The sequence below is a fragment of the Natrix helvetica genome (genome assembly GCF_964273705.1).
Source record: "Natrix helvetica genome assembly, chromosome: 3".
In the NCBI taxonomy this organism is placed as follows: domain Eukaryota; kingdom Metazoa; phylum Chordata; class Lepidosauria; order Squamata; family Natricidae; genus Natrix; species Natrix helvetica.
Genome location: NC_138549.1, coordinates 140,418,291 through 140,430,344, shown reverse-complemented (window position 1 = coordinate 140,430,344; position 12,054 = coordinate 140,418,291). Strand labels below are relative to the sequence as shown.

Sequence of the window (12,054 nt, the reverse complement as noted above, 5' to 3'; positions counted from 1 at the left end):
GAATCCTTCTAATCCTAATCAGTCGAGTCTCCATGGATAGTGATGCTCTTCAATCACCATTTATAAATGGAGAATAAGAAAGTGAAAAACAAGAGTCCATTTCATTTAGTGACCATTCAAAATTACCATAGCACTGAAAAAAGCGACATAACCCTTTTTCACATTTACTACCATTGCAGCATCCCCATGGTCACATGATCATGATCAAAATTCAGATGCTTGGCAACTGACTCATATTTATGAGAGTTGCAGTGTCCCAGGGTCATGCGATTAACTGTTGCAACCTTCTGACAAGCAGTCAATGGAGAAACCAGGCTCGCTTAACATCTATGTTACTAACGTTAACAACTGCAGAGATTCATTTAACAAGAAAGGTCATAAAATGGAGCAAAACTCACTTAACAAATGTCTCACTTAGCAACAGAAAATTTGGGCTTAATTGTGGTCACAAGTCCAGGACTACCTGCATCCCAAGCATATTTACCCAAGATCAAGACTACCTGGACTCACTGGATTTGATCATTGTCTATGCACATATAGACTTTCTTCTGCTTGGACCTTAGCATAAAGGCCTCTATCAATCCATTTTCTTGATGGAAACAGAAGAAAAAATTGTTTCAATAATCCCTGTATCTGTTCCTCATTTTTACAGTATAAGTTGGGCTAAACTGATCATCCTCAGAACAATATCAACAAGTTCATTTGTATTCAATGGTTGTTGGAATGATTAATCAAGTCTGGTCAATGATATGTACCCGCAGCCCTGTTCCTTCCATGCTTACGGGAGGTATTCTGTATTTGGGTCTGAAGGGGAAAAGAAGAGCCTTCAAAGGAAGTACCACTAAAAGTACAGTAAATCTAGACATGCTATTTTATATTATTCCTATGACATAGAAGAAAACAATTTTCATCCATACCTCAGCCATTGTAAAAATCTTGTACATCTCGGGAAGAATAACTGGAGCAACAAGGGGCATCTGTGTGTCTGTTACCTCTCGAGTGAACTCTACAAGATATTATATGTATGCATATAACATAGCTAAATTATGGTTTCCCAGACATATATTCAGGGAATACATCTTAATTCTATGCTGTTTATCCATTTTAACAGTATACTGATGACCAAATGGACAAAGAAAAGAATAAAAGTTTCCCTTGCAATTACTTACAGTCTAGCTCTTCTAATAGCAAATTTATTTTATTTCTAGGCTCCGTTATTTGAAATTATAGGTGGGGGATCATATGGTTCAAATCTATCTTCCTACATACATTCTTCCTACAATGAAAATCATATAGCCAGGTTAAAGAGTTCTAACTGAACTGATTATCTGCCTCACGAGAACTAGACATATATCCATAATTTATTATTATGTATTGACTCTGTTACACAAAGGTGCATTGAAACTATTCTCTTATATTCCTCAGCTACCTGGTTAAAGTAAAACAGATTTACACAAACTAGTATATTTGATATGAACATTGTCAGGTCTAGGAACTTCAGTCCATGAACCATTATCATCAGTAGTTGTCATTCACCCTGGATTCTTAGATACAATTTTTAACATGTATTAACTTTTACTAATATAATCTGAGACATTGTTTTTTAAAAAATCATTGTTTGAACAGGCATCTCATGGGTCAGCAACCTATAACATGCAAGCCTCATGTAGCCCATTAACACCTGAAAACACACTGATAAAATCTAGTTAAATTTCAAAGGCAGATTTTTTTGTTTGTTTCTTCCTTCCTAAATTAAGGAAAAATAGGAGGCTCTCCATTCTCACCTATCCTCAACAACTTGCTCCAAATCACTATTTTTTAAGAGTTAAGGATGGGAATATGATTAGGAAACCTCTGGAAGTAAATTGCATCCATCCCCATCCTACACACACACACACACACACACACACACACACACACACACACGGCTTTCCATTCCCCTTCTAACCTTTTAAATCTGAAAAGAAAAAAAATGAAATACAGAATTTTGGCCAAATTGTGTGGTAATGTTTCCCATCCTTGAGATAAAAATGACACAATGTGATCCAACAGAGTCACAGTTTTCTAGAGGTCTAGTACAATTTTTTTTTGTTTCAATGTCAATACTTATAGAAATAAAGATCATGTCACACTGGATATCTAATGATCAATTAGTTACTGTCTATTAAGGAAAACAATATTTTCTAATGATTTAATGGAATGACATATGTTGTTGATTATTATACCCCAATATTGCACAACTTTCATAAAAGGCTAGACTCTAAAGGGTCAAAAGTCTTTGTTTATATTAAAATGCAGTGTACTTTGTACTTTTACTACAACTATATTAAAAGTAGGAAATATTTTCTATCTTAAAAATCAAAGTAAAAAGTCAAGCCAAGTTAGTAGAATTATCCAGTTAATAGCATATAAAACACAAATACCTGTAAGCACTCGCATAGCTCCATGCACTGCATTTAGATCTCCACTGACCAGCATTTCCATCAAGAGATTAAAAAGCTCAGGCCAAGCTTCAGGCCAGTCCCAATGTGCTATTGCTGAAACTGCATAAGCAACACTTGAACGAACTTTGCTAATTGATTCCCGCAATCCATTGGGCAGCAGTTCCCTAATGGCAGCTTTTGCCTATGGATAATAAAAAGAGATGAACTTAGAAACAATCTTTGTCTACACAGAATAGCAATATCTACAGGTGCCATCTAATTAAATAATCAAAGACTATTTAATATCTGGAAAAAGGTGTCCTCAGGAAAAATTTATCTCTGACTTTAAATGTCCTTTAAATTGCATAAAAAGGAAATACAGTTTCTAAGTTGTTCTATAGTTGTTCTAAACTTGGGTATTGTATAACAGATTTTTTTAAAAATAGAATTTTTAAAAACAGGCATTACCCTTTCTGTAGTTTCAGGAGGTCTAAACTTCTCTGATTGGGAACACCAGTGAGTTTCCACATATTGTTTCAAAATCACAGAGGCTAGCTATGAATAAAAAACAGAATAAAGAATCCCAGATTTATCATTGCATATGATCTTTCATCTCTTCAAAAATTCAAAGAACAGACACAACTGGTTTCCATTACAGAGGAATGCTGCTTTTAAAGCTCTAAAGTAAATATTACTCATTATTTAACAAATTATATCTGCCCAGGAAACTATATTACATTATATCATAAAGCAAGATATAACTTGAAGCTGACAGAGACAAGAAACATTTTACAAATGCATGCAATGTTTTAGTTAATTTAGTTTAAAATTATGCTTTAATTCTTCAGTACACATTTTAAATGCAAGACTATGCCTATCCTTGAATTCTATTGAAAGCAATCGTCTCACATCTGTATTTTAATATGAGTGACTTGATATTAATATTTTTATTGTAATGAAATGGTAACCATATACTTAAGGCTAGTTTATTTAATTTTACTTTTACCATTTAGATGTGATCTAATGTATTCACTCCGGTCTGCCAATTCTAATTCAAGGAAATCTTAAGTATGACACATAACTGTGAGTTAAACTAAGTCTAAACAAAGCTTTCTGGAAACTGACTCCTGAGCAATGCCAGCATATTCTGGGCCAGACTATTTGTGGGATTGCCTATCTCCCATTGCTTCTATTTACCCCACTAGATTTAGCAGGGAAAGTTCCAGGTCTCTCCCATCAACAGTGCCCTTATGTTGGATGTAGGAGTTGTGCGTCCCTTGCATTTTTCTTGTGGAAACTCCAGAAAAGCCACATGGCCCTGTTAACCTTCCCTAAAGCATTTGACCCAGGAGGTTAGGTAAGCGCTATTGGCAGGGCTCTTTGTAGGAGTTCTTTTTCTTTTACCTTGGACATTGCCTTTTAAATCGTTAAGACTGTTGTGAGATATGTGGCCATATAAAATAAATGATAGATGATAGATAGATAGATAGATAGATAGATAGATAGATAGATAGATAGATAGATAGATAGATATTGAACTAGAGCATTTATCTGGTTTCATTTCATACAAGCTTTTTTTAACATTTCATTAAAATATTTTCTCAAGTTAAAGCAACTTTGTACTAGTTTGAACATTGGTTGCCCTGACTGGACCTATAATGCAAAGAAATCCACTCATTCTACCCAGTATTAGCTATTAGCATACCACCCTAATACACAGAAAATTGCTATATTTATAAATTGTTTAAATCTTTTGAACTGATCATTTTGAATGACTGACCTGACGAATAGCCAGTGCTCCTTGGGGATCTACAGTTAACTCTGCCAAGTGAACCCCAAATTCTGAAATAGAACAAAATAAAAACCATCAGCCTAAGGACCAATGATAAAGCACCATTGACTCAGGGGATGTATAATGGTGAAAAAACTATAATATAATGACTTTATTCACAACCCACTCATTATTTAAGCAATTCACTCCCTACAGTTTTTGTTTGACTTTATGACTGTTCCCTATTGTTCGTATGACATTTTTTCACCTCATAGACAATAAAGAAAGCTTACAGAAAACAGAACAAAAGCAGTGTCTATGAATTACTTAAAGAAAGTAATTGAAAAAATATTATTCAATGCTGAACAAATATATGAAAGAAAAAATATATCCAATGATATAACTTCCACAGTCATTAACTAAAAAAAGTAATGTAATACATTAGGACTGTATAGTCAGGATGAACAGCGGCAGTAATGAATTTTCTTACTCAATCTTTCCCAATTGTATGTCCTCTGATTGTATTGGACTGCCTGTATCTTTAGGGCATATTAAGGATCTATATTTAAACTATACACTTTAGAAAAAAGGAGAAAAAAGGTACTTCGTGGCTAAGTGCATATATTCATTGGGAATGTAATTCTGAATATATTTCATTTATTCATTGTGTACCTCAACTTTCAAGATCTTTTGCCAAACATTTAAAAAAAAAATAGTATAGTTAAATTAGTAAAATTTCAACTAAAGAACAAAAGCACATAATAAGTAAATAATTCTTCCAATTTTCAAATTCTATTGCTATATTCTTATACATGAATGCATAGAAGACAGAAAAGCCCAAATCCAAACAAATCAAAGTGGATTATTTCCTGATTGAAAGTATTTGCAATAGTCTGCTACAATTTATGTCAAAATTATGAAATTTTGAATATAGTATCAGTAATTATCCTATAATTTTTAGATTTCATAATAGCTAACGTGTAGCCATGTAGGTTCTAATCACAGGAACATATTCTTGACAAACTAGTAAAGCTCTAAAATCTACAATCAAATTGCTCTACTCTGATTGCTTCTCATTTCTCCACTGCAACTAATATTAAAGACAGTTCAAATAAATAAAGGTAAATGTTTCCCCTGTCCAGTCATGTCTGACTCTAGTAAGTAGTGCTCATCCCCATTTCTTAGTCAAGGGAGCCAGCCTTGTTCGAAAATACTTCTGTGGTCATGTGGCTAGCAGGACTACTGTATGTAAAATCAACTATAAATATCCAGAACAGATTTTGATTTTGATCATCTTATTGCTAAGTATATTACAATTTTCACAACTATGTTATCATTTTTTATTCATAAAATCTCTGAAAGAATCATTCAGTTCTATAATTGCGGTTCTTTAAAAAGAATCAGAAGGTGATAATAAGGATAACAGCCGCATGCATGAATCACCGAAGACACGTTTTGTTGAACAAATTATCTCAAGGATCATATTTTCAGGAATACTCATACTCAATAATGAAAAGCAAGCCATATACTTAATTATGATACATAGACTAACGTCTCCTTGTTTCCTCAAATAATTACTACTACAGTACTACTTTTAATTTATTCTATTGGTGTTAAATATACCAAGTAATGAGAAAGGTAAAACAACACAGCACAAAATTTTGTATGTCATGGAAAATTTTATCCCCATGGTCTGCATTTATATAAATCCTGTCAATCTTCACTGGGCTCCTTCAGACTTGCTTTCTCTGAGTAAAATTGACTTAGTGCCACCTGAAAGAAATGACTAGCAGTTCCCCATTTTTGTGAGTTTAAGGTACTACGGGATAGTACATAATGTTTTCAATTGCAGCCAGTGTGTCTGCAGTCAAATCCACACAGATTAATGTGTCCTGTTATATTTCCAAATGGTTGTGAAAACTGAACTCTTTCAGGAAGCATTTGGAGGAGGATGAATTCCATCCCTGGACTCCTATAGTGGATATTCCCATTTTTATCCCACAGTAAGATAATCTGTTATCAATAAGATGATGAGTGTCATGCATTCTGAAAAGTTCTTTATAGTTGCTGGAACAAGTGATCAATAATATGCCGAGTTTCCCCAAAAATAAGACAGGTCTTATTTTCTTTTGATCCCCAAAATAAGCACTTGGCCTTATTTTCAGGGAGGTCTTATTATTTTTGAGGTGCAGGAGGCGGCGAGGGTGGCCACCTCATGGCTGCTGCTGAGTTGCAATATTTTCAGGGAGGGCTTGTTTTCGGGGGAGGACTTATTTTAGTGTATGCGCCCAAAAGCCTGATTGGGCTTATTATTCGGGAAGGTCTTATTTTTGGGGAAACGGAGTATATTTGTATTTCTAGTTTTAGTATAATACAAATATAAATTTGGTAAAAGAATACAATATATTTAACATAAAGCACAAAAAAATAAATTACCTGGTTGGTTAGCAGAACCATTTGATAGCTGTTGTGAACATAAAAATTGGATATACCAAAGTTTTTGTGGTTGTGTTATGCCATTACATAAGCACACCATGCTATACGATTTATCAGCGATTGCTAATAAAAATGGAAGCATGATATGTCTTTAAAACAACAGTGCGTATAACATCGTGGAAAGGACACTATGTAATTTCATTATGGTTCTACCTGCCTTCATTATATGCATTCATGTGTCTGCATACGTCATATCATGCAATTTTAGGAATTTTTTTCATTTTAATTGTTTACAATACTTTAGCCTGAGAATCCAAAGGCAACAGCTTTTCCGACAAACGAATTTTATTAAGAGACAAAGGTTTTATGACTAACTTTTTACATCTCACTTTATCCTATATCTAGGATATAGATTAGGATGAATAAATGGGAAGAAAGAAGCTTGATTATACAGATGCAGACTATATGAGAGGGCTGGTTAGTGTAAACCTTAGCCCATTTAACATCTGTAAAGATTCTCAGTCATCCAGGTCATGGTTGTCCCAAAGGTGCTTTTTCAGGAGGCAATTGGACTTCCTTGTTTTTTCTTTGAAGACATTTCGCTTCTCAACCAAGAAGCTTCTTCAGTTCTGACAGGGTCCTTTCCATTCCCCAGTATCCTGTCAGAGCTGAAGAAGCTTCTTGGATGAGAAGCGAAATGTCTTCAAAGAAAAAAAGAAAAGAAAGTCCAGATGCCTCCTGAAAAGGCACCTTTGGGACGTAGCTTTTTTGTGGTTTCATGTGTTCTGCAAACCACATCTATTTACGGTAGATTATGGCTCAAGATACTGTGCCAATCCTGAAAATCCAGAAAAAGGGCTGCCTGGTTCAGTAACCAAGTTAAGCATGTTGCATTAATATGGAAGACACTGCTTTTCAGTCTCTCTTGGGAGGGGGGGGGGAGAGAGACTGAAATAGGAATCCGGTACCTTCAACATTGTGGGAACAAGAAATGATTGGCTACCGGATCCTGAAATGAACCCGGAACCAAAAAAAGGAGAGGAAAAAAGGGAGGTGAGCTTCATTCCGCCTTCCTTTTCAGGAATCACTCGCGCCCCGAACGGGGATCTCTCGCTCCAGCCTCGCTTGCGGCGACAGCTTTGCCCCTCGCCGAAGTCTAAAGGGGAGGGCAGCGACGACTGCAAAGACTGGTGGCTCAGGAGGCCACAACAGGACCCCACGGCCTTCGGTCCTAGAACCCAGGCAAGGAGCTCCAGCAGCTCCGGTATACTCACCCTCCGTCACCTCCAGCACCTTCACCTGCTCCTCAGCTGCAGCACGAACGCCCTGCACCGGGCAGAGGATCCCGTTCAGGGTCTCCACCAGCGCTTCTTTCAGTCCCTGAGCCACGGGTCCAGGCCCGCCGCCCGCCACCGCTCCCGACATCCCGCCGTATACCGCCGCGCTGGGCGGGAGGAAAGGCACGCAAGGAAGCCCGGTGGAAGAGCTCGCGAGGGAGAGAAAGAAAGAGAGAGAGGGGGGAGGTGGAAAGAGAAAGGAGGCGGCACCGGAGGGTCGCGGGTGGTGCCGCCACGCGCCAAACGCGCCCGCAACGACGCGCTCTCCGAGAGCGACGACTGCGAAAATCGGAGGCTGAAAGATTCCCGAAGAGCGCCCCTTGAGGCTCTTAATGCACGCGTTAAAAGGAGCTTTTTAAAAATCGCCTTCAGATTTTTTTAAAAAATTCTGCCCGAAAATGAGTCTCTTCTAATTAACAGATAACAGATAAACAGAGTTGGAAGGGACTTTATGGGTCATCTAGTCCAACCCCACCCCGCTCAAGCAGGAGATCCTACTTACACCATTTCTGACCAATTATTGCATGGTAATACTGTATGCTTAGCCGTACCGCATTGCCGATCTTTACTATGCCCAATACATGCAGAATAGGGAATGTCTTCATGGCGTTGCTGACAGGAAGAAGCCAAGCAAAATGTCCTAAAGAGGTCTTGTCAGACAAGAGGCTGAATGTATGCACCTTACTCGGAAATACAGGAAATTCGAATGACAAGAGTTCATTTAGTGACTGTTCAAAGTTAGAAGGGCACTAAAAAAAGTGACATATGACCATTTTTCACACTTACGGACCGTTGTAGCATCCTTGTGGTCATGTGATGAAAATTAAGATGCTTGGCAACTTGTTCATATTTATGATGGTTGCAATGTCCCCATATCATGTGATTGTCTTTTGCGACTTTCTGACAAGCAAAGTCAATAGCTTCCCTATTGATTCACTTAACCATGTTACTAATTTAACAACTGCAGCGATCCACTTTTTTTATTGATCTCGTAGGCTAAGCGGAACTTTCCTCTGTGGTTAGAAGTGATCACCAGGGAATGCTGGCCCTGTTGTTGGCAGTAGACAGAGATTTAGAAGCATTCTTATTTTGACGATTCCTACTTATGTCAGTCTAATAATTCCTTAAATCAATTGTCTGAAACTGAAATCTAAGCAGCTTTGTGGGATCCAACTACTTTGATCTGTGGTGGAACTTAGGGCAGCCCACTGAAAAATGTGACCATTTGTTTACAGAAGAATCCCATAACATGAGGTCCTCTCCTGAGATTGATTGTAACTCTCATTGTCCCAATTAATAAGTATTACACTGACTTGATGGAACTATATTTCAATTCTGAACAGAGTAGAGTTAAATTGTGTTTTAAATACAGAGAATGTCCTCCTTTGCTTACAAACTGGCCTGAAAAGAAGCAAAAATCAGGCATACAACAGCTTTTCAGACAGGTGGCATCTCAAATGGCCCTGTTATATTTCAGATTTCAGATTAACAGAGTTGGAAGGGATTTTATAGGTCATCTAGTCCAACCCCCCACTCAAGCAGGAGACCCTACACCATTTCTGACAAATGGCAGTCCAATCTCTTCTTGAAAGTCTTAAGTGATAAAGCCCACACAACTTCCGAAGGCAAGCTGTTCCATTGGTTGCTTGTTCTCACTGTCAGAAAGTTCCTCCTAGTTTCTAGGTTGAATCTCTCCTTGGTCAGTTTCCATCCATTATTCCTTTTCTGGCCTTCAGGTGCTTTGGAAAATAGCTTGACCCCCTCCTCTCTGTGGCAGTCCCTCAAATATTGGAACACTGCTATCATGTCTCCCCTGGTCCTTCTCTCCACTAGACTACCATGCCCAGTTCCTGTAACCGTTCTTCATATGTTTTAGTCTCCAGTCCCCTAATCATCCTGGTGCATAAAGGTATACAAAATTGCAGTGCGAATTCCCAAGTCCTGCTTTAAAAGCGCATTTCAAAACTTTGAATGTCAGCTGACTAGCAGTAGAACATAATTGCACATTGTTACAAACCATGGTAAAATTTGGTGTTGGCTTGGGTATTATGTATTCCTGCTAATGTGATATCTAAATAATGATTATGGCTTACAATATAGGGTAAACTTAGGTTTTGGTATGATAGAAGAGGTGTCTGTTTGTTTCTAACCTTTAGTCATTTGGCCACCAAAATCATCATTAGGGATGCTCTTGCTGTTAGGTCTGATAAAATAAAAAAACCCAACACATTACTACCTGGAAATCTTAATATTTTTCCAGAAAGTAAAGCATGAGTTACCAATTTGAATACTGGTAGTCCTGCCTAAATTGATGGGACTATTGTGATTCTTTTTCCTTATGCTATTTGCAGCATGAAGAATTGGATACATATAAAATCACTCTTCATAAGCAATGAAATTATTTCAGCCTGAATTATCTGGTATCTTTTTAAAAAAATGTCCTTTCCAGTTTTACCTTTCCCCATCCTAATTAGCACTGAATTGTGATAGAATACTAGGACTATAGTTGAGTTAAAGATGGAAAGATGATGCTGTGTATTGGGCTGCAGGTTGGCACCTGCCTGTTGCCTATTTCCAAAGTAATGCAGCTTATGGAAGATGATGGTGGGAAAATGAATGTATCTACTTTTACCTGTTTTCCCCAAAATAAGACAGGGTCTTATTTTCTTTTGATCCCTGAAATAAGTGCTTAGCCTTATTTTTGGGAGATCTTACCGCGTTTCCCTGAAAATAAGACAGGGTCTTATTTTCTTCTTACACACAAAATATGGCTTGGGCCTTATTATGAGGGGAGGGTTTATTGTATTGGGGTTGCCTGGCGGCTGCTCTCTTACAAGCAGTCTCCCAAAGAGCCAGGCACAGCCTCATGGGCGAATGGTTGTGTTGCGCTGTCGCAGCAGCGCAACACAGCAGCCATGAAGCGACCACACTCATGAGCAGCCACCCGATAAACTCCCTTTCCAGCCGGACACAGCATCATTCATTGACCTAGGGGTATCGCCAAGCCGTGTGAGTGCCCATTCGCCGCCATCCGGCTCTCGTGGCTTGGCGCCATCAAAATGTTTGTGGGCCAGCTGCCAGCGGAGCATACAACCATAGAGCTTACGCACAGAGCGGCCACTGCCGGAAGACTTGGTTTGGAAGCTGCAGAAAAAGCCATGTGGCGGTGGCAGCAAAGGTTCCCTGGCTCTGCAGGGAGAGCTGGGCCAGGGCATCGTGAGGCTGGGAGGCATGCGAGCGAGAGCGGAACAGCCGCTTGCCCAACCCCCCTCTCCAGCCGTGCAGAGCACCATTCACTGCCATTTTGAAGGCGCCAAGCCGCGGGAGCCGGGCGGCAGCGAACAGGTGCTCACACGGCTTGGCGAAACCCCAGGTCAGTGAATGGCGTTGTGCCCAGCTGGAAAGGGGGTTTGTCGGGTGGCTGCTCATGAGTGTGGTCGCTTCATGGGTGCTGTGTTGCGCTGCTGCGACAGCCATTCGCCCATGAGGCTGTGCCCGGCTCTTTCGGACCCCCCTCGCAAGAGAGCAGCTGCCCGGCAACCCCCCTTAAGCTGAGCACAGAGCCGCTCACCAACCTAGCAGTATCCTGTAGGCGCTAAGCAACACGATCACCTTTGCTCCCCCCGGTTCCCACGGCTTGGCACCTTCAGGATACCGCCTGGTTGGTGAGCGGCGCTCGCCTGGCCGGAGGTGGGGGGTTGTCCAGGGGGCTTATTTGTGGGAGAGGGCTTATATTTTTCCCCACAGAAAAACGTGGCATGGCCTTATTATCAGGACATGTCATAATTTCAGGGAAACACTATTATTTTTGAGGTGCAGGAAGCGGCAAGCATGGTTACCTCATGGCTGCTGCTGTGTTGCAATATTTTTGGGGAAGGATTATTGGGGGGGAGGGATTATTTTAGTGCATACACTCAAAAGCCTGATTGGGTTTATTATCCGGGGAGGGCTTATTTTCAGGGAAATAGGGTACATGCTGTGTGCCTGAAAAATAAAAATAAAAGAGCTAAACCTTTATTCCTTGAGCATCAGAGCTTGCTTTCCTTATATAGATGGAGTGTCTTAATGAAACAAACCAAATGATAAA

General features: G+C 39.3%; 1 protein-coding gene across 1 annotated transcript in view; it reads right to left on the bottom strand.

The window, feature by feature from the left end:
* The window catches only part of IPO9 (importin 9), a 35,862-nt gene extending 27,565 nt beyond the window's left edge, over positions 1–8,297 (bottom strand). The window contains exons 1-5 of the mRNA XM_081946693.1: positions 7,905–8,297; positions 4,204–4,265; positions 2,892–2,978; positions 2,424–2,625; positions 918–1,006 (exon numbers count right to left, since the gene is read on the bottom strand). Of these exons, the coding sequence (XP_081802819.1) occupies positions 918–1,006; positions 2,424–2,625; positions 2,892–2,978; positions 4,204–4,265; positions 7,905–8,055 (591 nt within the window). The 5' untranslated portion in view covers positions 8,056–8,297. The remainder of the gene's footprint in view (positions 1–917; positions 1,007–2,423; positions 2,626–2,891; positions 2,979–4,203; positions 4,266–7,904) is intronic.
* Between the last annotated feature and the right edge of the window lie 3,757 nt (positions 8,298–12,054).